At 54.8% G+C, this 25,563-nt stretch overlaps 1 protein-coding gene across 1 annotated transcript in view; it reads right to left on the bottom strand.

The window, feature by feature from the left end:
• Col27a1 (collagen type XXVII alpha 1 chain) overlaps positions 1–25,563 on the bottom strand; it is a 118,805-nt gene that overhangs the window by 10,402 nt on the left and 82,840 nt on the right. Inside the window, exons 29-51 of the mRNA XM_059255880.1 lie at positions 22,691–22,744; positions 22,263–22,307; positions 22,139–22,183; positions 21,852–21,905; positions 21,035–21,088; positions 20,339–20,392; positions 18,053–18,106; positions 16,343–16,396; positions 13,178–13,285; positions 9,250–9,303; positions 9,049–9,156; positions 8,064–8,117; positions 7,232–7,285; positions 4,990–5,046; positions 4,830–4,883; positions 4,288–4,341; positions 3,963–4,016; positions 3,246–3,299; positions 3,057–3,164; positions 2,520–2,627; positions 1,725–1,832; positions 525–578; positions 51–113 (exon numbers count right to left, since the gene is read on the bottom strand). Of these exons, the coding sequence (XP_059111863.1) occupies positions 51–113; positions 525–578; positions 1,725–1,832; positions 2,520–2,627; positions 3,057–3,164; positions 3,246–3,299; positions 3,963–4,016; positions 4,288–4,341; positions 4,830–4,883; positions 4,990–5,046; positions 7,232–7,285; positions 8,064–8,117; positions 9,049–9,156; positions 9,250–9,303; positions 13,178–13,285; positions 16,343–16,396; positions 18,053–18,106; positions 20,339–20,392; positions 21,035–21,088; positions 21,852–21,905; positions 22,139–22,183; positions 22,263–22,307; positions 22,691–22,744 (1,506 nt within the window). The remainder of the gene's footprint in view (positions 1–50; positions 114–524; positions 579–1,724; positions 1,833–2,519; positions 2,628–3,056; positions 3,165–3,245; positions 3,300–3,962; positions 4,017–4,287; positions 4,342–4,829; positions 4,884–4,989; positions 5,047–7,231; positions 7,286–8,063; positions 8,118–9,048; positions 9,157–9,249; positions 9,304–13,177; positions 13,286–16,342; positions 16,397–18,052; positions 18,107–20,338; positions 20,393–21,034; positions 21,089–21,851; positions 21,906–22,138; positions 22,184–22,262; positions 22,308–22,690; positions 22,745–25,563) is intronic.

Genomic DNA, 25,563 nt, shown 5'->3' with positions numbered 1-25,563 from the left:
CTCGGGCCTGGGGTGTCTACCCAGATGAGACAGGAAGGAAGGAGACCTACCATCAAGCCAGGAGGCCCCCGCGGGCCTTGGATGCCTTTGAAGCCAATGTCTCCAGGGGGGCCCTGTGAGAAGCAGAAAAGGGTTGTGCCTGGGGCAGCCATGGGGGAGTACCTCAGGGTCTTCTTACCCCTGAGTTCTGGCTGGCCTGTGCCCTCCTGATTTTATCTGAGAGGCCCTGGGAAGAAGAGTCAGGGCCACCCGATTCCTAGACAGGCACAAGCTGTGTGTCAGCAGGGTGCGGAGTGGTGTGTGCCTCAGGTCTTAATTTTTGCAATAGTCTTCCACTGCTCTTCTTTCCCTTTCACAGACTGGGAAAGCAAGGCTTGCATCAAGTCCTGTGCCTGAGGCACAGAGCTGCTGAGCTGAACACACTTCCAGCTTCTGGCCCACCCTGTGAGGGCTAAGTGAAGACTTGTGGTACGAGTCCACAGATGGCTGAGCGTCAATAGACACAGTGGGATGGGACTGTGTACCTTGGGTCCAAAGAGGCCAGCCACTCCTGGGAAGCCCATTTCGCCAGAGTCACCCTGTGGAGACAGCGGGACAAGGTGATGTGAGTGGGGCCAGGACAAGGATGCTGCCAATCATCTATTCCAGTCAGTCCAGGGGTGGAGTGGACAGGCGCCTGTGCCCTCTGCCAGAGGAGCAGGCAGAACCTAGCTCAGAGTCCCACAGTGATACTCAGGAGCTCCTGTCCTAGGTCCTTGTGGAAGAAGACAAACAGACTCACGGATGCTTCCTGCCCATCCAAACAGCTCTATTAAGCACAGTCTCCTAACAGAAACCCTCCACTGATGGCTGCTTAGAAAATCATTTCATGCCGGGCGGTGGTGGCGCACGCCTTTAATCCCAGCACTCGGGAGGCAGAGCCAGGCGGATCACTGTGAGTTCGAGGCCAGCCTGGACTACCAAGTGAGTCCCAGGAAAGGCGCAAAGCTACACAGAGAAACCCTGTCTCGAAAAAAAAAAAAAAAGAAAAAAAAGAAAAAAAAAAAAGAAAATCATTTCATGGTACTGGAGAGACAGCTCAGAGGTTAAAAGCACTGGCTGCTCTTCCAGAGGTCCTGAGTTCAATTCCCAGCAACCACGTGGTGGGTCACAACTGTCTATAGTGAGGTCTGGTGCCCTCTTCTGGCATATAGGCAGAATACTGTAATAATAAATAAATCTTTAAAAAAATCATTTCATACAACAAATTTTTACTCTTTCCTTTTTGACGTGAATGTCTTTATTTCTTTTTCTTGCCTTATTGCACTGGCTGGGTCTGTAGTACCACACTGGTGGAGTGGTGATTTGCTTCTGCTCTTTGGAAGAAAGCATCCAGACAACCACCACTGTGCATATTAACTATAGGATTCGCTTGAGCTGAGTTCTACCCATGATCCTGATTCCCATGTTGAATGGGCCATACCGATTTCTTCTTCTAGCCCTATGATATCTCTTTCCTGACCAGGAGGAAAGTGCCATCTAGTGCTCAGAAAGTGTATGGCTCTGACTTTGGCATCAAGTGTACAGGTAGCTTCTAGGCCTGTGTGTACATGTATGAACATGAGTGTTTGTGTGTGTGCATGTCAGTGTATGTGCCTTTTGAATATGTCTATGTCAGTGTGTGTGTACTTGTGACTTTAGGCATGTGGGTGCGTAGTCATGTATATGCCCTGGGACTCACTCACCGGCTGGCCTTTGGCTCCTGGCTCCCCCTGGTTCCCAGGAAGGCCTGTTCCACCTTCTGTTCCTCGCTTTCCAGGGGGACCCAGTTGCCCAGGTAACCCACTTTCACCCTTAAAGAAACACATCAAAATCACTAGTCAAGAGGATACATGGTCCAAGACCAGTGGAGGGGGTCTAGGAGCAGGAAAGCGGTGATTTCACGAGGTCTCAGGGTGGCAGAGGGTAGAGGGAGGCACGAGGCTGGGGCAGGACAAGCTCACCCCCAGCAGAAGCCTCCCTCATAACTCTGGCTTTCTCTCTGCTGTCCATCAAGGCTCTCTTCACTGTTCCTCCCCAACAAGACATGTAGGCTTCCTCTCCAAACTTGTCCTTCACCCCCGCTCCCTGGCCAAATACGGGGGTCCTAACCTTCCCCAACTAGACCAAGAACTCAGGGAAGGCATTTACATAGTGCCTTTAGGGTATGGCCCTAGGCTAGACACAGAAGCAGCTCAAGGACCCTTTCTAAGGAGGTTACAGAGACTTCCAGTGGTAAGCAACCCGTTGTCTCGACAAGAACCACCAGAGGGCACCCGTGGACAACTCAACTAATGTGGAAGGTTTGTAAGGTTCAGTAGGGGGCAGTATTTATAGTCACTTGGCTAAACTATCCTTTAAACTTGGGTCATGAGGGCAGGGATCCCCGAGTCTGCAACAAGGGGCCCATGTTCACATGGGCCTTAGGACATGGATGCTCTAAGAATAAATATCATTACAGTCAGGACTAGAGCAGAAAGGAGAGATTAATAAGAGCTGACCTTGAATCCCGGAGGCCCCTGTGCTCCAGGTAAGCCAGCCACACCTGGGTTTCCTCTTCTCCCAGCAGGACCCATGGGGCCAGGGGCCCCATCATCTCCCTGCTCTCCCTGTAAAGAAAACACGTGGGAGGATGTTCGCTGGCTAGGACCCAGTGAGTTGTAGAAGGAGGAAGGAGGTCACACTTGCCAGGGGGTAGGACAACATGGCCCAGTGACCCAGGTGCTAACATCAAGGAGAAACGGTGCATGCCTTGAATCCCAGCACTTGGGAGGCAGAGTCAGGCGGATCTCTGTGAGTTCGAGGCCAGCCTGGTCTACAAAGCGAGTTCCAGGAAAGGTGCAAAGCTACACAGAGAAACCCTGTCTCGAAAAACCAAAAAAAAAAAAAAAAAAAAAGAATCCTAACAGATGAAAGACATCTACCTATATCCCATCCAGCTTTCCAGCAGACTCTTCAGGCCTGTGGCCTGTGCCCCAGGGCCTGTGTGTAGCCTGTGGAAGTCCCTCACACCAGTTGTTAACCAATGTCCTGCTTACCTGATATCCTGGCTGGCCATCCCTGCCAGGAGTCCCATCAGGTCCAGCAATGCCCTCAGGGCCCTGTCTCCCTACCACGCCCCGGGGCCCTGGCGGCCCCTGCAGCCCCTGGAGGTACAGAAGAAGCTGGTTAAACCTTCTCAGGAGGACATGGAAACCGGAGGTGACAGAGGAGCTGTGGCCACTCACCTGAGTCCCCCTCCGGCCTGATGGCCCAGCCTTGCCAGGCTTTCCCTTTGGGCCCTGAAAAAGCAGAAACAAGAGAGAGACATTAGCAGGACCCAGGAGCCCCTGAAGGAGGATTATAGGGCCTGTGAATGAGTGTGATCTACCAGAGAGCCACATGCCTGGAATCCCAGGGCTGTGGCCGCCCCTAGAGTCACCCAGGGCTATCCCTGCTGCTCTGGGCCCTGGCTTCCTTCTCTGGCTCCCTTGCTGCTAAGACCGTTCATTGGTACCATATTTGTGCTCAGAGCCGGAGCCTAGGGCCAGCTGGGCCAGCTGATCTTGAGTGCGGATGTCCCTAAGGAGTGTGAGCCCAGGGGACATGGTGAGGAAGGTCTTTATCAGACCTAGAGGAGGGAACTACAGGGGTCTGGGGTCCACAGCAAGGAGTCGCTCCTCCGTGGCCATCTTATTTCTCTCCTTTTCTCCCTCCCTCCCTCATTCTCCAACTAGCTCCTCCAGGTTCTCACTCCTTCACTGAAGCCTGGCAGAGATGGGGGCTGAGTTCCTGGCTACAAACTTCTACCCAGGGGCTGATCGCTCAGTCCACACGCACGCACGGCTGCAGAGCCTGTGGAAAACGGTACCTCCCAGCCCTGCCTTGCTGACTGTGTGACCCTAGACCAGCCCATGGCCCTGACTCCGGGGCCCAGCCTCCCCACTGAACCCCAACCCTCTTACCTCTTCGCCTTTTGATCCTTTAGGTCCTGGTCGCCCCCGGGGTCCTGGATGCCCCTGAAAACCAAGATGAGATGATGCAAGGTGGCCCCAGGCCTCTCTCCTGGGGAGGGCGGCCAGTCTCCGCCTGGAGGGGGATGGGTGGGTAGGGGTTTGGGGGTGCAGGCTCTGGGGGAGCCCAGGGTCAGGCCATAAAATACAGCAGGGGCTGCCTTCTCACGCCCTCCTACAGGGCAGACCCCTTTAAATTTTGAAAGGCTCAAGTCTGTCCCTTTAAGTCTGTCATTTCTGATGCTCTACCCCACTTATAGCAAGATACAGGACTCACGGGCTGGCCGTGCTGGCCCGGCTTTCCACGGAGGCCTTGAACTCCCTCTTGACCCTGAAAGCCAATGAGAGACAGGTGAGGCCTTTCTGAAGTGGCCAGGGACCCACTGTCCTTCCTGGCCACATCATTGACCCTCTCTAGGTCCTAGCTGCTAAGTGGGTGGAACAGCAATTGACCAGCTTGAGTGGAGGGAGAAGTAATGGTTGCTTCTGTTACAAAGGCTGTTACAAGACACAAATGGGGAAACCGAGGCAGCCCTCCACCCCTCGCCCCCCCCCCCCCAGGAGAAGTGACTACTCAAGATCACGCTGGAAGGAAACTCAGCTAATCCGCTGGCTGTGTGAACGGTTTATGTCCCCGACCTCACCCTCCGGTCTCTCGGCTAAGGTCAGGCCTTTGTTACCCTGGCCTCATAAAGGGGTGCGCTCTGCCCCTACGGCCAGTGGAGGAAGGAGGGCGGAGCAGGAGCCTGGGTCCACTGCAGCTGCCTTCCCTTTCCCCACCATCACTACGCTCCCCAAAGGGAGAGCTCTGATACTCACAGGGTATCCGGGGTCGCCTGGCTCCCCCCGGTCTCCTCGATCACCCACAGGACCCTGAATGACAAAGACAGTGGACAAACATGAGCCACACCTTCTGTGGGCTCTCAGGAGCCTGTGCCTGACGACAGTGAGAAGTCAGAGGAACAGGAAGGGAACTCACCCGGTCTCCTGGTGGCCCAGGGGGCCCCTCGGCCTTGCCGTCCTCGCCCTGCTCCCCCTGTGGACACCACAGAACCAGCATTAGGCAAGACCACTCTGGGAGTTAGTGAACTGCGGGCTGGAAGGTACCTCCCTCATGGAGGCCAGCCTCCGTAGGCAGGCAGACTAGGAGACCAGCGGTCAAAACTGTCATTGTAGGTCATAGTGGCGACAGCATCCACATGCCACATGGATGCCTAGGACAGGCTGAAAGAGGAGCAGAGACTAGAGTGGAGACCTTGGGCCGAGGCAGGCCATCCTAGGCTCTGGTCCAGATGTAGGATGAGCTCTCGGCACCACACAGGTGGCTGAAAGGCAGCCGCGCAGGCAGACAGGACCTCGGGGCTCAGACTCCAGCCCCAGAACACTGGTGTCTCCTCTCCTGGGAACCCCTCTGGACTCTAGCCAGGGCACCCTGAGCCCCCACCCCACCCCCGCTGACCACAGAAGTGGGAGGAAGCATGAGGAGCAGGAAGAGGGAAGTGGTCAGAACCCGAATGCAGCCCTGGCCATCTGAATGTTGGTACCCTGCCCTCAGCTGGGGCCCTGTGGCTCCCACAGGCAGCAGTTAAAGGCCAGTGAGACCCAGCCTAGTGCCCAGAACAAACGGTCTCCAGAGAGGTGGGCTAGAGCGTAGAACCTCCTCCGTTCCTGCCCATGATCTTGATCCAAGTATGGATGGTGTCAGGGGACCAGAAATCTTCAGGGCACCAGGGTTTACCAGATAGTCTTTTGTTAAGCATGTTTAGGTTCCTTTCATATATCCTCTTATAGATTCTACAGCAACCCTGGGATAGTTCCCCCACCCCCACTTTACAGAGTAGGAAAACGAGGCCCATGAAAAGAATCATCTTAGTCAGGGCCAATCAGGAATCAAGAGCCGAGACATACCACGCCGCCAGCCTGGCTGCAGTGTGGGGACACGATCTGAGCATTAAAAAGTTAGTGGACTACTCCTCGTGGCCTAGTTCTGAGTCTTGTCCCCTCCCCCTGGCCACCTGTATAGACAAGGCCACTCATCTACAAATGCAGACTCTGGGTCTGGTGCTGGCTAGGGGAGTGTGGCTCAGCAGTACCCTCCTACCACTGTTTGGAAGTGGATCCCTATGCTCTAGGAGGCCGAGTTTCTCCACCTGTTCTGTACAGCAATGGCAGGAGAATTCTAGGGAAATCCTGGGGGAAAGAGCAGGGCTTCCACGAATCTCCCTTGCAACCCACTCCCTGTCCCAGCACCAGCCACTCTGTGGTTGGCTTTTCATTATGGGATGGCCATGAGCCACAGAACAACATTCCCATCAACAATGAGCCATACACACGGCAACACTCCCACAGCATTATGTCACCTAGAGATGTCATAGCCTTCTATTGCATGCCAATACATTTATGGGGGCTACCTCTGATCCTGAGTGATGGTACTGGGGGCTCCACCTGGCCTCAGGGTTCGTGTTCACCCTCTGCATCACCCCTAGCAGCCTTAGGATGCCTGAGGAGAGCCGAGGGCTTGAGTGTACTCCCTACAGCCTCTCGGGGACCATGCCAGGGCCTGCTTGGACCACTGTATTTGCAGATCTGTACTTATCCAGGCAGGAGGAGGGGCCCAAGGACAGCATGCCAAGCCAGAGTGACTCACCACAGCGGGACTTAGTTAGTGGGGAGCTGAGTCGGCAAAAGAACCGAGGGCTGGAGAGGCCAGAGACAAGGAGGCAAAGGCACAGCCTGCTAGGAAGCCTTCCAGCCATGAGGAGGGAAAGGAGGGGGAAGAGGAGAACAGGGGAACCCAGATTTCTGCCAGGTCCACTGGGCATCGCTGGAGACATGACCCGGGGGCCATTCCTTACACCTTCGGGGCCTCATGTGCTCCTTTCTGTGAACAGTGTTCACGACCAGCCAAGATTTTCTTCTCCAGAGCCCCAGTGGGAGGACACACATCCCTGGAGCCCTCACCCTCCTCCTGAACCCTCTCCTTCTTCAGCGTCCCTCCTCCCTTGTGCTGAGTGAGCTCCCCGTGTGCAGCTTCGGTGCTCCCATTCACAAGCATCGAGTGAGGGGAAAACAGAGACTGGGTCGCGACACCTTGTTCATTTCTGCCAGGCGACCCTGAAGCTGTGAGTGCAGGGACGCCACGTCCCGCTCCACGCTACCCCATCCCCAAAGCCCCAGAGCTGGTCTTGACTCTAGCTACTGCTCAAAGATGCAACACCTACCTTCTCGCCTTTGGGCCCAGGAGGCCCGAGAGGTCCTGTGATGCCTTTGTGTCCCTGCAGGCAAACAAAACAGACAGAGGAGGGTTTGAGGATACAGGAGGGACAAATGGCAAAGGATGAGGACTCAGTGATGGTGACAGTATAACAGGATCTCACCCCTGTCTGCACCTCCCTGGGCCCTGGCTTTCCAGATATGCCTGTTGGTTCCTGTGCCAACTTGGGTAGTAGACACCCCCCCCCGTGGTGCCCTGGGGGACAGCTGGGGTCAAAGGGTGGAGAAAGCTGCCGTGGCAGAGTGGTGGGAAGAGACCACCTGGCAATTGCAGATGACTCTGGGTTGGCACCTGTCCTGCTTCCCATTTCTTCTGTCCTTCATTTTTCCTGCTGTGTCCCCTGAATTCCCTGGGTCTGGCAAGGGCCACCAAGGCTGGCCAAAAGCACCAAGCTGCCAGGCCCGGCCTGCACGTGTGTTTTGTAACTGCTCTGAGCCCCGTTCCTTTCTAACCAAGCCTGTCTTTTCTGAGCCCCCATCTCCTGAATGTGTATGAAGGCTCTGGGAGCACAGTAGTCCCTCTTTAGAGGACAAATGAAGCTCAGGTGTGACTGGAGCACCCACCGTCGGCCGGGAGGACTCGGATGTGGGATGGGTACCGACACGCTCTCTGCCCCATCACTGCAGTTCTGCCCTTACCCCACCCTAATCTATGGGTCCTGGAGTCCCCTGAGGCTATGGGACCTGGATCTCCTTCCTTCTGGTGGGAAGGATGCCCAGGATGCAGGGATGGAGTTCCAGAGGGTGGGAAGGAGACTCCCCTAAATGGGTGTCACTTACATTATAGCCAGCCAATCCTGGCTCTCCTTGGGCTCCCATCCGTCCTGGAGCACCCTAAAGAGGAGGAGACCCTTGTTGGTATGCAGTGTGGCTCCCACAGCAGGAGCATGGTGGTGACTCCCTCCCCTGGCACAGCCACTCAGCTCAGCAGCCTGGCACATACAACGATGTCTTGAACCAAAGAGGACAAGGTGGAAGGCAAGAGGGCCTTTTCCCAGGCTGCGGCCGACTTAGCCCTTCCCTCTCTATGCTCCTATGGTTTATGAAGATGCAGGTGACCTTTTCAGAACCTTTATAACCACTGGAGCTAAGCCATTGTCAATGCTCAAACTTCTGAGACTTCCAGTTAATGAGTATTATTAAAGACCCTCTCCCTACGCTGCTTCCTCCATCCCACTGCTACCCAGGCTTGTATTACCTGAGTCTGCATTCCAGGGGTAAAGCCCTGTCTCACGGGTGCTACTGCGTGTCTCCCCAGCTTTTATCCACGGCATCACACGTGTGGCAGGAATCCACCACCATGAACACTTTCACACCGCGTCAAAGTGTACCGCTCCATTTGCTCAAAGATGCCACACCCCTCTTCTGCCCTGGCTAGAGTCTTCTCTCACCTCAGCTATCATCCTCTTTGGCTTTGCCTCAGGACAATCTAGCAGGGCCCTGAGACGCTCTTCCAACCATCTAAGGACCTGTAGCACCTCACCCTGTACCTAGGGATCTGGCTCCATCCCCACCCCTCAGCTCCTTCTCCACCTCGCAGGGTCCACAGAAAGCACCAGGGATTCACTGCAGCCTGCAGTTTGCAAGATACGATTGTCAAATTTAATACCCATGCCTATGGGTGTTTAGGGGCTGTAGCTTTGGGCAGTTCTCAAAGGGATCTGGGGTAGAAATGAGGTGGCTGGGACAGTGGGGTGGCTGATTCTTACAGGGAAGCAGGTTCCTCTCCCTATTCTTGTCCCCTCCCCCAAGCCCAGATCCTCACCATTGGTCCTAGGGTGCCCCGGGACCCTTTAGGACCTGGGGTGCCAGGAGGCCCAGGCTCTCCGGGGATGCCCATCTCCCCCAGCTGTCCTTGGTAGCCCTTGGCACCCTGCAGAGAGAGAGAAAGGAGTTGCCTGTGGCTGCTGGCTCTGGAAGGAAGGTGTGTGGGGAGGGATGTGACCCTCGAAGGCAGGGGACCTACCTTAGCTCCCATTCGGCCCTTCTCACCCTGCTTGCCAGGCTTTCCTTCGGGACCCTGAGGGAACACAGAAGCAAGAGCAGGAGAAAGTTGAGGACTGAGAGAAGGAGGGCAGCTCTGAGAAGCATCCTGATTGGCAGTTCAACACCCGGTTCCAAACCCATGTCACTCAGTCCCTACGTGGCCTTGAGCATAACCGAACTTCCCTACCGGCATCCTGGTCTGTGTCATGGACACGGCATTTTAGGTGGCCTCACAGAGCTTAAGGATTCAACTTGGTGACATGCATATTCACAACGGTGTCAGCTACAGCAGGTGTTTGGAGTATGGAGGTCTCTCCTGATGCCTCCACCACTGACCCAGTTAAGTAAAGTACAGGGACTGGTTATCTGTACCGCGCCTTCCCTAGAGACTCCCTTTACAGACAATCACCCTGTTTCCTCGAGGGGGGATGACCCAGGTCCCACTGGTGCACAGCTGGCCCTGATACAGTCACCAAGTGGTTTTGTCCACACCCCAGTCACTGCTGTAGACTCCCCAGGGTGTCTATAGCAGTGAGCATCACGCTGGGACACAGATGTCGTCCCCTCCCAGGTACCCAGGCCATTCCCTCTGTAGGTCAAATGTGCGGTCTCAGCTGCAGGGTTTCCGAAGTCTAGGCACAGATCAAGGGTTCTCAGGGAAACGTGCATCTGAGCTGGGGTACCTCTGTGAGTGAATCTTCAAAACTCAGTACAGAGAAGAGAAGGAAAAGGTCCTATCTGTGGTTTTTAAAGCTCTATTCTGTTTTTATTACATTTCCATTTATTTATCATTTGCATGTGGCAGGGAGCAGATGCCACAGGGCGTGTGTGGTGAGGCCAGAGGGCAACCTGTGGTAGGTGGTTCTCTACTTTCATCACCATGTGGGTTCCGGGGATTGAACTATGGTTGTCAGGCTTGGCAGCAAGCACCCTTACCTGCACAGCCATCCCACTGGGCCCCATGAATGCTTTCTAAATATTGATACTACGTTGAAAGACTGTTTCCGATCTACCAGTCTGAAGGAATGTCACTTCCATTCATCCTACTTGTTCATCTCTCCCTTTGAATTGCTCACTGGAGGACTTTTAGTTACACGTGGGGCCCTCCTCTTCCTACTTCACAGCGCCAGCTGAGCAATGCTGCTGTAACAATAATAAAACCCATGCCCCTTCTCCGCAGCTTCTCGGGCACCGTGTCCTGCCTCAACACGAATCTCAGAACTGGTACAGGGGCAGGGGGATGGGACCAGGCCTCTGTGGGGACAGGGGACCCTCCTGCTGTGAGCACCTTGTGGTGGAACTCTGAGATCATTAGAGCACCTGGGACCTATCACAGAGAGGCAGAAACCACCTGGTGTTGGGGACACAGCAAAGACATGGGTTTCTAGGCAGTTTGTCCATTGTTAGCACTTACATGAAGACTAAGTTAGCATCACTGGTCTGCACAATCTTACGCGATCACTAGTGCAGTCCCTCGAGGATGCAGTCTCCTCACATAGCGTGTGACCATAGTCACATTTCTAGAAAGGCCCTGGTGGCTTATAAAACGCTATTTTCAAGTAAGCAGCTGTCTCCAGGCCACAGTGCAGGAAGCATACCTCAGACGGCCACGATGCCCAAGAAACCCAAATCCAGAGTTTGTGTCCACGGCCTGATGTGCACATAAGCCAGAGACACCCACCCGGCCAACGCTGGCGTATGAGAACTGTGAGGGACCAGTGAACAACAATCTCACACTGATGTCATGGCCACCACAGACATGTGACCAACCACAGCCACCGCCAGCAGCTTCTACGTATTTTTTCCCTCCAAACGTTCCTATTTCTGTGCATTTTTGTAAAAGTTTTTCTTACCCAATGTTTCTCCTCCCCACCCTCTGGTGTGTGTGTGTGTACACAGTGTGTGCATCTGACTGTGTCCGTACACATGCCTGTGTGTACACATGTAGAGGTCAGAGGACATTCATTGCATGTCTTCCTCTATTGCTCATAGCCATACTGCCTGGAGACAAGGTGTCTCACTGAACCAGAAAGTTGTGTTTTGGCTATGCCGACGGGCCATCATGTCCCCAGGATCAAGATCCCATAGTACTGAGGTCATCAGCACACGAAGCCATGCCCAACTGTTTACACGGGAGCTGAAAAGTCAAACTCAGGTAGTTTGTGGAAAATTCAAGCTCACGCTTGTGGAACCAACCCTCTAGACCACCTCCCCGGCTCATTTTCCCTTCATAGCTGAGAAAACCAAGGTTGAGAGATGGGTGGCAGTGTGACACACTGAAGGAGGGTTGCTCAAGCCAGGAACCCAGGCATGACCTTTGAACTCAGGTTTTTAAGGACATGTCTAGGTCGGTTGCTCCCCACCCCGCACCAGAACCACGCACGCACTCACTGGCAGAATGGCCTTAGGACTTTGGAACTCAAAAATAACCTTGGCACCCATTCTTTCCAAATTTTCAACATAGCAAGACTGAGGCCAGAGTTGGCCAGGGGCAACTGCAAAGTCACACGGGGGATTAGTGAGGTGAAGGGCCCCCCTTTCCTGCTAAAGCCCTCCTCACCCACATCCCCAGGGCTGAGGCTAGCAGCAGCCGGCGGGTCTGACAGGCACACACACACACACACACACACACACACACACACACACACACACGCACCCGCCTGCACTCTTGGGCTGGGCAATGACCTCATCCCCTTGCTTCTGGGAGCCATTAACACTTCAGCTCTATTTTTAGGTAACAAATACTTTCCCACGGCCAGTACGTTATTGGCTAATCTGGATCCTTCCCAGACTGGTCACTTCAATGGCCGAGGAGCCGTCAGGGGCAGGCCAGAAGAAACATGGGCTGCTGAGCCCAGGTAACAACAAGACTTCATCATTGGTGGGGGCAGGGGGCCGGGGGGCAGTAGGGAAGCATCCAGCTTGTGGAGTGGGGCTAAGGCCAAGGCTGGCTCAGAGCAGACACCTGCTGGCCTGACATTCTGGTGGCTTATTGCAAGGTGGCCGGATTCCAGGGTCCTGGCAGGACACTGAGCTGGCCACAGAGTCCTGCTCCATACACACCCTTGGCTCCATTACAGAATCAAACACCAAGCCATTAGACAAATACCAGAATACACTACCTTTCATCAGTCCTTGTCCCCATAGCCTGTTCGGGCTCTGAATTCCAGTGAGGCCACAGCAGAGGGACAGGATGTACACACAGAGGTTGAAATCTCGCCTCTGCTGTTTCTTACTGTGTGACCCAAGACGGGTTCCTTTACCTCTCTGAGCCTCCCAGCCCTCACGGCTGCTATCTAATTAAAGAACATTCTGGAAAGTACTAGATATGCTGTCTGCAAACACCGAAACAGAATAGTTTCTGTCCTCTAACAGGGTTCCGGGGCCCAGGGAAGATACTCATGGTGTTTGTGGTCAAGGCCGGATAAGGTTCTACCAGCGTGAGGCACAGAGTTTCTGTCTTCCCGGTCAACAATGAATGTGTCATCTCTACAATGTCACAGAAGGAAAACATAAATCTAAACCACACAGGGTCCTGACCTCCTCGGGAGTCTAGCCAAGGGTCAGGGATGGCTTTCAAGGCTAGGGACTGTCTGTGAGGACCACTGAAGGTACACAGGGGTGCAAGAAGGATAGGAAAGAAGGGAGCGTGTACTTGATAGAGAGAGGAGCAGGCGCAAAGGCCCAGAGGCAGGTCAAGCTTGTCCCAGGAGCTAAGAAGAAGAACGGGCTGGGTATAGAATTGGATGGGATGAGGTTACAGGCCACAGGGAACAGTTTTTCCTGAGGGCATAGGAAGCCACAGGAAGGCTGGGCAGGGAAGAGACCAACTAGACTTCTCAGGAGGCCTGGACGGGTATGAGCAGCCCTCACCCACAGCCCCACGCTGCTAGCAGCCGCACACTCACCCGGACGCCAGTGACACCTGGGGGCCCAGGGAGCCCATCCTCTCCTTTGAGTCCCTCCTGGCCCTTCTCACCACGTTCACCATCAGGTCCTGAGTCACCTTTGTCCCCCTGGGCAGGAGGAAGAGGAGGAGAGAGAACATCACAAATCAGGTCATCAAAAGCTCTAGACCTCAGGTCACCTGGAGGCCAATAGCCTTCCGTACTGGAGGCAGCCTCACCAGAGCCTTTCCCTGGAGGTCCGCTTTCGGTGTCATCTACAGATGAGGAAAGGCAGGCAGAGCTAAGCCAAGCTAGCTGGGGTACAGTTAATTTGCAACTGGCACCAAGTCCTGGAAAATGGGGGTCCAAGGGAGGAACGCTTATGAGTTAGGAAGGGGTAGAGCAAGGACTCCCCGAGACTGAGGGAGGGGCACTGTAAGAGTCGTCATATGAAAGGACCCCTCGCACAGGCTTTAAGAACCCAAGGCACAGGCGCTTTGGGTTCTCCACAAGCACTGGTTTTCAACAAACCATGGGTGTACCCCTTGATGGTGTACTCCGGTTCTTCCTGCCTCTTCACCATCTTTCCCTCAGGCCCAGGGCAGAGCTGAGCTACCTGGGCCCCTCCAAGGCAAGGTATGGGCTACGGCTCTGGCAGTGTCTGCCGGGCCAAGCAGTGTCCATCACAAGCCTGTCTCTTGAGGGGCTGCCAGGCATGGAGCCTGTGGCAGGTCTGTGCGGCCTAGCTGTGACTGTTGCAGGCCCTGAGAGGAATAAGGCATGGCATCCCATGGTGTGTGTGTGTGGTGGGGGGGTGCCGCTTGGAATAGGCTCGGGAAGGTACAGTGATGCCTTGCAATAGTTGGTGGGGGATGTTGACGACCGCACGCGGGGCTCAGAGCAGCTGTGGGAGGGGGGCAGATGGAATGTGGCTTGGCTTGGCCCGGCCAGGAAGAGAGAGGCTCAGAATACAGATGTGATAGCAGGAGCCTGACCTTCGGGGAAACGAGACTGGCATGAGGAGTTGTAGGTACTTTCCAGCTTGACCTGGGGGACAGCCACGGACAACACACGAGGGAGGCCAGCTCGATCAGGCCAGCTGAGAGCGGAGCTGGCCACTAGGTTGGCCCACACGGTCCCTTTCCGCTGAGCGTATCGGATTCCAAGCACAGCCTGGCACAGAGACCTGCTGGCCCAGACCCAGCTCCCAGAGACTCCCCTGGCTCCAGGACTGCGCTCTGGCTTGTCATTCTGGCCACCTGCTGTCTCATTTGTAGGCCGGGTGCTCCAGGTAGCCAAGCTAGGCCTAGGCCCAAACCAGCCTCCAGCGACTGTCCATGGCCTGACTCCCACACAGCTGGAAAGGGAGGGGGTGCCGTGGGGCCCATGAGAACGGGCTGTAAGGGTCCCTGGAGACTTCTGGAATCCATGATATCAGCCAAGGCTCAGAGAGCCTTCTGGGTGGCCTGTCTCAACCCTCCCAGCCCACAGATGGAAGAACTGAGGATGGAAGTCTAGGTGGCAAGACGGCCTAATAAGAGAGCAACAGAGCCCACAGAGAGCCCGGGTTCTGAGCTCAGGTCGCAATCCTTGAAGTATGCTCAGTAACTGCCCCTCTGGCCAGCTTGATCAAATGGGCCCCCGTACAGGTGGAATATGAGCAGCTCTGCACTTCACCCAGCACAGCCCCTGGCAGTGTGTGCTGCGGGTGACGGCCACCATGGCCGCTACCAACAGAGAGACACTGCCCACGAGAGCACTGTGCGGTGCTGCGTCCCGCAAAGAAGCGGCTTACTCCAGGGAGGCGATCCTCAGACACACACTTTAGGGAGCGTGTCCACTTCCAGGACCACTCAAGGACCAGGAAGTGACATCTGAGTGACCACTCCAATCCAAGGACAAGGGTGTGGTTGGCTGTGGAAGCCAGAGGCGAGAGTTGGGAAAAGCCTGGGCCTGCTCTCCTGTCCCCTGCGGTAAAGACTCCAGAAGAAAAGTGGCCGTTCAGAAAGGGATGAGTTTGTGGCCCCTGGGCCCCGGTTTCCTCGTTTCTCCAGTGGGGGACGCTGACGTTTCCAGCTGGGAGGCTGCTGGAGCCTGAATGAGTTAATCCTCAGCGAGCCCTTACAGTGTGCCAGGACTGACGCTCCTTGCACACACAGCACTTGCACCATTAGGTCTGTTGGCACCACCACTGGGTACGGCCAGCATCTGGCCAAGGAGGGCTCTCATCAGATTCCCTCCACAGTTGTGCCGCCGTGCTGGGGCTAGGAGCAAGTAGATAAGCCAAGAGCGCCGACAGGGGGCGCTCTTTCACTTGCAAGGAAAACAGAAGAGGCGGCAAGACCCCAAGGCAAAATGTTCTCTGGACCCAGGGCAGCTGTGGAGAGGGCCGGGCACGAGGGCCTAGCTCTGGGCTTGGGAAACTGAGACTCAGAAAAGTGGAGGCGCTTCTACGAGATCTGTCGAGAGCAAGTTGGAGGGGACCTTAGAGTGGGGACATGCACTCTAGGGGGCAGTCTCTCCTTGGTCATGGCATGACCAGGTCAGTCCAGAGAAAGCCTCCCTGTGGAACAAGGCTGGAGCTATGCCTATTCCTCACCTGCCCGCCTGCAGCTCAGGAGAAAGCCCACAGCTCCCACAGGGAGCAGCAGTACCCACAGAAGTACCTGCGATCCACTGACCCTTCACTCACAGCCAGACTCTGACCCCGTGCCTAAATGACCTTCCCGTGAGCCTCGGGTTTTCCCTCCTCTTCAGAACGGGTGTGCAATCCAGCAGAGCTAGAGGGAACTTTGGCCACCTATTGTCTCATTTGTAGGTCTGTTTCCCCATCTGAAGATGGTACTCTGCTAGCATCAATTGTACCTGGCGCCCCCGTGACTAGTTCCTCCTGAGCAGTGGCTTATAGACTCTGGCAATGATCAGAACTTTTCAGATCTTTAAAGATGTTTGGAAGGGAAGGGATATCAAAGCCCCTTGCTGGGCTGGGCTTAGCTGACAGAAGCTGGTGTTTTCATGGGAGCAGGGGAGACCCAAGATGACACTTGCCCAAGCCCCATGGGAGTTGGCAGTGGGTAGGTAGAGCAAGAGCAGCCACTGTCCTCTCCAGAGGAGGAGCTGGTCTCTGTGGGAACTAGAGCAGGGATAGAAGCCATTCCCAGATCCTGGCCCAGACACACAACTCACCTTCAGCCCATCGGGCCCCATGGGGCCAAGGTCTCCCTCAAGGCCTGGCTCTCCCTAGTGGAAAAAGATGAGGATATATTACTGGGTAGGAGTGTAAAGGGTTTTCCCTCCTCCCTAGGGGTGGGAGAGTCAGGAACCTATTGATTCTCTGGAGTTGAACAAGTGAATTTTTAAGGGGCAGAAGAAGGGCCACAGAGCCTCATAGACTGGGCATCTAAGTTCATGAGTTAGACTTGGGAAACAGTGTGGTCTGGTGGGTAAGAACAGGTTCTAACAAGGGCCAACCTCAGCATCACCAATGTTTGTGTGACCTCAAGCAGAATCTTAATCTCTGTTGGAGCCTGTTTCTTATCTGGAAAACATGGCTGACAGAGAGTGGATGATAGTCACCTGAGACCTCCTTCCAGGAGCTGGAGTAATGTTCCTGGAACCCTATTCTCATATGAGGAATGTAAAGCTAGTTTGTGGACTTCTGTGGGCAAGTTTGAGAAAGATGCTAAAAATGCCAAGGGCCCATTTAACGCCCCTGTTGGTCCTCCCAGCTCTAAAAAGGTCCCAGCTCTCCAAACAGCTGTAAACTTGAAAATTAGCATCTCCCTCTGGTTTTAGAATTCAGAGATGTCCAGAGGCAGAGTTAGGAGGGGACCCAAGTCGGCAGATGCAGGGATGGCAAAGGGTGACAAGCGAGCAAATTCTGCTCCTTTCATACCCATGGCAGACATCAATAATCAATCCACCAGAACATAAGCTCCATTAGACAGGCCTCCTGTCACTCGCTTAATGCTCCTTTCATACCCATGGCAGACATCAATAATCAATCCACCAGAACATAAGCTCCATTAGACAGGCCTCCTGTTACTCACTTAATGCTCCCAGACTGTGAGAAATATGCCTGATGCACAGTGGGTGTTAGGGGAGTGCTCATCTGCTTCTCTAGCTTACTGAGCCTAGATGGATGGGGCTTTAGGACCTTTCTTAACACAGCTTTCTAAACAGACTCAACTGACAAGCTTGGTGGCCACACACAGCTGGTTTTTCTAGACTTTAAGCTCTCATATTCTCTTCTGCCCTGTTTATGGAGTCTCTGGAAACTGGGCACAGGGAGTATGGGGCATCACAAGACAAGATGGAAAATGAGGAGATCGGGTGAGGAGCTGGTTCTCTGAAGGCTGACTGCACAAACTCTCTGTCACTCTTGGGCCTTACCTACCCTGTCTGTGAGGTGCCAAGAGTGCCTGCTGTGTCCTCACATGTCCCAGGGGTCCACATTCAGACAGAGGCACAGAGCACAGAGGGGTAGACATGGGAGTCTCATGGGGCTTATGAGAACAAGGGAACCTTGTGGGTTTCTTTTGGGAATGTGATGGCTTCCTGTAGAACGGTTCTTGAAGAAACACATTTGAAGGGAAGTGTTTGGAGGTTAAATACTGCTGGAAGGCCTGAGTTGATAATGGAGTTAACTGCTTGACTGAGGGCCTTCTCAGAGCCTTGCAGATGCAGCTCTCAGTGTGTCATAGGACAGCGAGCCCACCGGTGCCCAACACTGTGGCCACAGAATGCTTCCTCTCCACAGTGATGCTGGGTACTGAGGGAGGCCTGCCAGAGCCGTGAGGATGCCGGGAGACCGGAGAGGCTCTGGAGTTGATCCAAGCCCTTCTGCCCACTGCTCCAACGACTGGGAACTCTCGCAGGAAAATGTGCTTCACTTACCCGCTGCCCAATGAGGCCCTGCTCCCCAGGGGGGCCCAGAGGTCCAAGGTCACCCTAGGAGAAGCCAAACACAATCCATGTGGGTGTGTACAGCCAGCCTCAGCCTTGCCAGCCCTTCTTACTTCCAGCTTTGACTAGAGCTGGAGAAGCTGGGGAAAGTTACTTTTTTTTGTTTGTTTGTTTTTTCGAGACAGGGTTTCTTTGTGTAGCTTTGTGCCTTTCCTGGAACTCACTCTGTAGCCCAGGCTGGCCTCGAACTCACAGAGATCTGCCTGGCTCTGCCTCCTGAGTGCTGGGATTAAAGGTGTACGCCACCACCGCCCGGCTAGAAAGTTACTTCTTGAGAACAATAGAGAAATTCTAACACATCAGCCCAAGCCCCTGTTCCAAGCACGTCCCGGCCAGGGGATTCTCCTCCACTAGGCAGCAGGACCACCTCCACCATCACCCGCCATCATCACTGCCGTCACCACCACCATCCAACCAGCATCACTCTATTACCACACCATCACCATCACCATTCTAAACAGCAAGATCACTATCACCCTCACTATCATCACTCCATAACCACTACTATCACCATCATCACCATCGTTGTAATCACAACTAGCACTACAATCACTATTATCACCTCTATTGCCCTCACCATCATCACTGCATCACCACCACCTCCACCATTATCCCTATCGCCACCATCACTACTATCACCATCATTATCCCCACTGCCATCAATCCATCCCCACCACCAGAAACACCACCATCACTGCATCACCATCACTGTATCACCATCACCATCATCGCATTACCACCATCACCATCACTGCATCACCACCATCACCATCACTGCATCACCATCACCATCACTGCATCATCATTACCATCACTGCATCACCACCATCACCATCACTGCATCACCACCATCACCGCATCACCACCATCACCATCACCGCATCACCATCATCGCCATCACCGCATCACCACTGTTACTGCCATCACCACCATCATCACTGCATCACCACCATCACCATCACTGCATCACCATCACCATCACTGCATTACCACCATCACCATCACTGCATCACCACCATCACCATCACTGCATCACCATCACCATCACTGCATCACCATCACTGCATCACCACCATCACCATCACTGCATCACCACCATCACCATCACTGCATCACCACCATCACCATCACTGCATCATCACCATCACTGCATCACCACCATCACTGCATCACCACCATCACCATCACTGCATCATCACCATCACTGCATCACCACCATCACTGCATCAAAACTGTCACTGCAATCGCCACCATCGGTGCTGGTCATGCTGTTCTAAACACGTCATCATCCAAATGAGCTGGGCCTTCACAAACCCTGAAGGAACGGTGCCATCTTTCAGAGGCTGGCCCCAGTGACATGCTCAAGGTCAAAGTGGGCAGCGTGGCTAGGGGAGCCTGGGCGGTAGACAGTTCTGCTGAACATCATCTTCCTCTTCCTTGAGATGTAGTAAGAAACTAAACAAGGGGGAAACCAGAGGCCCGTACCCTGCCCCTGAAAGGCCTCCAAAGAGAACCCCCCTCATTTGGAGATGTGAACACCATTCTCCTCCTGGTGTCTGGACCCTAGGAAGTAGAGCTTGGTGCCCTAAGCCAGCCCTGACTGGAACAAGCCAGTCCCACACACTTCATATGTAGGTGGCTTTCTTTATCGCCTGGGGAAAATGAGGCAGAGCTGAGCCAAGGCCGGCAGCTCCAGGCCTGGCTCAGCTCTCTTCGAGTGACCGGACACTGGGCCACAGGACAGGAATGATCTGCTTCCAGTCCCATAGTCCCTTGGCAGCTGCCCATGGGCCTGGCTTTTATACCCTTGGCCAGCCGGCATGGCTCCTAGGCTCTCAGGTCTGCAGGGTAAGCATGGTCCTCCAACGGAAGGGGGATGGGATGGGAACTCCTGGGGACCGGGTATCAATAGGCACCTGTGTCCTCACAGGTGATACGGTCACCTGTGCTGAAGTTCTGATAGTATCATGGAGACCAGGCAGGGCCAACGTTCCAATGGGGGACCAAGACAGGTGCCAGAGAAAACACAGCTGGGCAGTGGACAGTGCAGGGGCTCTGAGCTGGTTGGGGACTCTACTGTGGCCACTCCCTAGCCAGGACAGAGACCCCATTATCCCAAGCACAAGAAAGGCCTGTTTCTCCTCCAGGGAGAGGACCAGGCTGCCAGCTTGGAACTGATGTCAACAAGTCATTTTCCCATCTTTCATCTTGTCTCACCTTCATCCCGGAGTCCCCAGGAAGGCCAGGCTCTCCCACTGCACCCGGCGGCCCCTGCAAGAAAAAGCCACTGGCAAACAAAGGCTCAGAAAGAGCAAGGGACGTGCTCAGGGCACACAACAGGAGGGCACAGAAGTGGAGTTACGCAGTAGTTTCTGAGTCTTGGCAAAACCATGGGTTTGGGTGCAGGTTGGCAGAGTCTCACACTACCCAGCAGCCGCTGGACCCTCTGCCTGCCCACGAATGCGGTTTACCACACAGGAGCCCTTGGCAGACATACAAGGAAAATCCATGATCCACAGGAGGTTGTGGGGGAGGAAGAGCCAATGAGGGGGCAGGCTTGGCCTCTCCCACTTTTTTCCTGACACTGGGCCGAGGTGGCGAAGGTGAAAAGGGGACCCTCAGCAGGCTGGGTCTCTGTTCATGATTCTGTACCAGGGTGCAGTCTTAAGCAAGGCAGGAAGTAGGGAGGACACCCAGGACGGTTCTGTATCCCACCACGTGCTGAGGCAGGCTCCCAGCCCCTCACCCCGTGCCCTGCACAGATGTGACATCTGTAGGCCTTCCCTCTGCAGCAGCGGCCTGACCATCTCTGTAAACCAGGACAGGGATTAGGCAAGAGGCAGGACTGCTGACCAGGAGGGCTGCGATGTCCCAGTAGCAAAAAAGGACAAACCAGGGCTCCTTGGCACTCACCTTGGGTCCCATCTCTCCTGGAGGACCAACTAGCCCCTGAGGTCCCTGAGAGCCCTGGAGACAGACAGACACACAGACAGTCAGGTTGCCCTATGTGGGGAGCTATGGGGAGGCTGGGTCACACAGACTGGCATGGTGGCTGAAAGAGAAGATTCATAAACCCTACCTCCAACCATATACAGCTCCTCTTCACCCATCTCCAGAATCTCCTCCGCATCCAACTGTACCCCAGCAGGGCTGCACCCCCCTCTCCCTTCGCTACAATGCACAGCTTCAGAACTTTACTCCCTAAGTCCTCTCCTGTTCTGTCCTCCCCCAGCTACCCCCAACTACCCCTGACCATCCAGAGTTCAAAGGCTCTTCCTGGGTCTCCAGCTGTCTGGCGCCCTGCAGCCTCCTTGGGGATGCTTAGCACCTCTGCCTCCCCAAACCCATGCCTCGGGACATCTTCTGAAGGACCAGCCGTGTGTCAATGTCTCCCCTTGTCCTTCCCTCATCCTTCACAAAGCCCTCTCTCTCCACCTTCCTTCTGTCTTTCTGGATGCTAAGCGCTCCCCCTAGACATTTCTTGGGCCCTCTTCACAATCTTGCAGCAAGTGCGAGTCAGTTATCCTCATTTAGTAATGGACCCCGAGGTCAAGCAAGCCAAGACTCACCCTAGAACTCAGGGCCAAGCTCTCCATCCTTGCAGGCCATACCTAGCCCCGTCTTTCCCCCCACCTCCCCATCTGTCTACCTGGCCAACGGCCCCTGCTACAGTCAGACTAAGACAAAACTTCCAGGGCAGAGGTACCAGAGAGAGGGAAGAGACACCTACCGGTTCTCCTGGGAGACCCTTGGCACCTGGAGGGCCTGAGGGACCAGGGATGCCCTGTGGAAAAACACAGGAGACCTTAATCTCTTAGCGCTTCTCCATCAAGCCCATCCCTTTGACCTCAGGCTAGTCCCGTGGTGTATCCAGGTTCCCGTTCCATGCTTATAGCTGAGATAGGACTGCAGGGCACCTGTGCGTTCCCATAAGGGTCAAAAACTCATTGGTGATCTTCCCCCATCTGCCCCCAAGTCCCATGTTGAGGGTTTCCAGAACGGAAATCCACTACTTACAAGGAAGCCTCTTGCGCCTGAGTGGCCTCGCTCCCCAGCTGCACCCTGTAAGCACAATGGACATCACTAGAGGCGTGGGTCACAGCAGGGACAAGGGTCCTCTTATGGGTGGGGCCTCACATACCTGCTGTCCTGGCAGGCCAGGTCTGCCCCGAGGTCCCGAACGGCCCTGTGGAAAGCAGAGCGTGGAGAGGTGGCAGAGGGCTTCATGAGGACACTTTCAGAGAAGAGAGGACCCCAGAGGCCAGAAGTCCTCCCCCACACACTGCCTGTGGGCATACTTAAGATTTGATGAGGGGGCTGACAAGGGGGCGGCTGCCACAGTCACCACAGAGGTGCTGGGGTAAGAACCAAGGGCCTTCCCCACTGAAGGGAGCAGCAGAGAGCGTATGTGATGCCCTGAATGGCCTTTTTTGGCTTTCATTTGTCTGGGCTACAGGAGGGTGGATAGGGACAGAATGAGTTGCTGGGAACACGCCCCGAGTCATTCTGGGCCTCTCTGCTACTTCAGGGGGCCAGGGGTTAGAGGGAAAACCCAGGGGAGGTCTGTACCTTCAGGCCCTTCAACCCCTGCTCCCCAGCTGGTCCATCAGGTCCTCGGGGGCCCTGAAAAAGGAAGAGGATTCCAGCTCAGTGGACTGGACGGCAGGGGTCTCCCTTGGGCTGCGAACCAGGAGGGGGAGAATGCCTATGGCCGCTGGCTTTCCCTGTTCCTCCCCTTCCACACACAGCCTGAGGTGGGTCATTCCTCAGAGGCTTGGGTGGCTCTTCAGAGGTCACAGCCTGCGGGAGTCAGCTAGAGACCCTGCAAGCAATGGATGTGTGGGTCATGCTGTCTAAAGTGTCCTGAGTGGTTGCCACCACTCACACAGATGTGGAGACTGAATGCTGAGGCGGAGAAACCCGTGGCCCTGTTCCCACACCAGGTCTTAGCTTACTGCCTCCTACTCCTTCCCTAACTCATGACCCAGTTCTGGGGAGAAGGCGGCAGGCAGGGGTGGGGCATCCCAGGTCACAGTCGAAGCTGGGCCTGAGAGAGGCTCCTGGTTTGGGGCTCTGTGTGTGGCACAAGCTCACACCTCCTTGGAAGACCTGAGTCGCACAGCACACTGACCGCCCTGCCTGGGATCCAAGCCTTTTTTACGAGAAAGGATGTAACCTGGTGTCGATAGCACAGACACAGTCACTGAGAAAGAAATAAGGAAAGGGGCCTGGTAGGGAGGTGAAATTTCCTGTGCTCAACAGGTAAGCAGAGAGCCAGAATTGGAACCCAAGCCAATCAGATGCCTGTTAATCCCCCCCACTGTCTGCCACTGTTCATCTGGATGGGGGTGAACTCCCTGTCACAGGAGATATCAAGCCAGGATCTCTGGGCTTGCCTTCAGGAAGGCTGGACATGGTGTGGAGCATAAGAGGGGACAAGGTCTAGATGCCAGGGTTGAGCTGTAGAGAAAGAGGAGCCATATCTCCTGTTTGGAGGAGGGAGAGACAGGGGCTAGCAGCCACCTCAGGTGTTCAGCTGTCATGCAGGGATATGGCAGCCTGTCCTGAAGGTCCCCCAGCTACCCTTCTTCCCTTGTGCCCTGGGCAGGCCTTCCTGTGGCAGGCAGGCTAGTGTCTCCACCAGAGCCACATGATAGTCCTACAGGTCACATCAGAAGGCCACCCTGGGGTTACCCTTCAGCAAGCTGGGTCAGTCTCAAGGACAGACAATCCAGCATACCACAACTCTGTCCTTTCTCTTGTCCTGAGAAAGGGCAACCACAAAGGGAGGGAAACCCAGCTTCTGTGGCTACTCTGGGGCCAAAGCTCTTGGGAAGTGACCGGGTCTGCAAACCCAACCAGGCCAGCTCTGTAGCTGGCCCATTTTACAGAGGGGGAAGCAGAGGCTGTAGAGGGGGACGTCAGCTCTCTGACATCCTAGGAGAAGAGCCTTACTCTGAGAGCTCAGACGTAGCACCGGACACTCCAAATCCCAACAGCCCTTCAGTAGGAACTCCCCGCCTCAACAGATGGGGAAAGCCTCAGAGAGGTAAAGAGACTAGCCTAAGGTTGCACAGCCACAAACTGGGAAGGCAAGAGACTTGCCCCACTCATGGTCTGACCGGGTGCTTTCGTTCTTTTGTGGGATGCTAATGGGCCACTGCTGTCTCCAGACCCTCCCACCAAAGAACGTGTACCCTACACATGGACAGGAAAGCCTGCATGGTCTTGCAGATCTCTCATGCCCATCCCACGGCACCTGTGGGGAAACTGAGACCCAGGGAGCAAAAAGCCTTCCAGAGAACACAGGACAATCCAGGAACTCAACAGGCTTGGCCAGAGCTTAGATTCTAAAGGTGCAATGGGCGCCTCTCTAGGTCCCTTATCTCAAGTCTGGTCCCACAGGTTTCAACTACTGCCAAACCTCGTAGAAGATGGCTCTGGCCCTCACATGTCTCTCCTAGTCCTGAATACTCCAATGGGAACCCGGCTTTCCTCAAGGGGCATGTGTATGCATGCTGGGTGTGGGAACAGCTCACTCTTTAGCAGTGTGGAGCGCCTAGGCCTCCGGAGTTCACCCCGCAGCTAGGTCAGCTTTCTCAGTGGCGGGCACCCAGAAGCCCTTAGGCCTTGTCTCACTTAAGAGACTCAGAAGGCATGGGTACTGGGAAGGATCCCAGCAGCCAGAGCAATGTCCCATCTTCCCCATCACAGGATGGCTGCTCAGGCCATGTAGTTCAGGGGATGTCTTAAAACTAGATACAGCCAAGAGGAAAAGGATATCAAAACCCCACGTGGCACTTGGGAACAGGCCTGGGCAGCCTACACCATCTTGTTTCCTCTCCATAAGGAGGTCACATGCCCTGACACTTTCACACGAGCAGATAAATCATTCCACTCACCCCTTATAACTGTAAAGGAGACTAAACTCAGGATGCCAAAGAGGCAGGTTCTCGGGTTCAAATCTCAGCTCTACCATTTTCCAGCTGTGCAGCCTGAGGCAAGTGTCATAACCTGTCTGCATCGGCATTTTCTGAGGGAAACAGCACTTCCCTGGTAGGGTAATGCTGAGGGTCAAATGTGTTAGTCTCTGTGACAGACCGCACAACGCATCAGTGCATCCCCTTGGCTACTGTACTCAGAGCAGCTTGGGTCATAAACCTCTATGGTTCCCCACTACCCTTAGAGGCTAGCTTTGGCTGTAAGACTCTGTGTGTGTGTGTGTGTGTGTGTGTGTGTGTGTGTGTGTGTGTGTGTGTGTGTGTGACCTATGTCTGCGTCACAAGGCCAGGCAGGGCTTAGGCCTGCCCTCAGGTCCCAGGTGTCTGCCTCCAGTGGTTGCTCACACATTAGGAATGATGGCTGAATGAGTGAAGGGATGGATATCCAGACTGAGCTAGGTACAGTGGTTTATGCCCTCTGGACGGCCAGCCAGGTGTGAG

This window comes from Peromyscus eremicus, chromosome 2, assembly GCF_949786415.1.
Source record: "Peromyscus eremicus chromosome 2, PerEre_H2_v1, whole genome shotgun sequence".
In the NCBI taxonomy this organism is placed as follows: Eukaryota; Metazoa; Chordata; class Mammalia; order Rodentia; family Cricetidae; genus Peromyscus; species Peromyscus eremicus.
The sequence above is the reverse complement of the archived record's forward strand: the minus strand, read 5'-3'. Positions and strand labels throughout refer to the sequence as shown.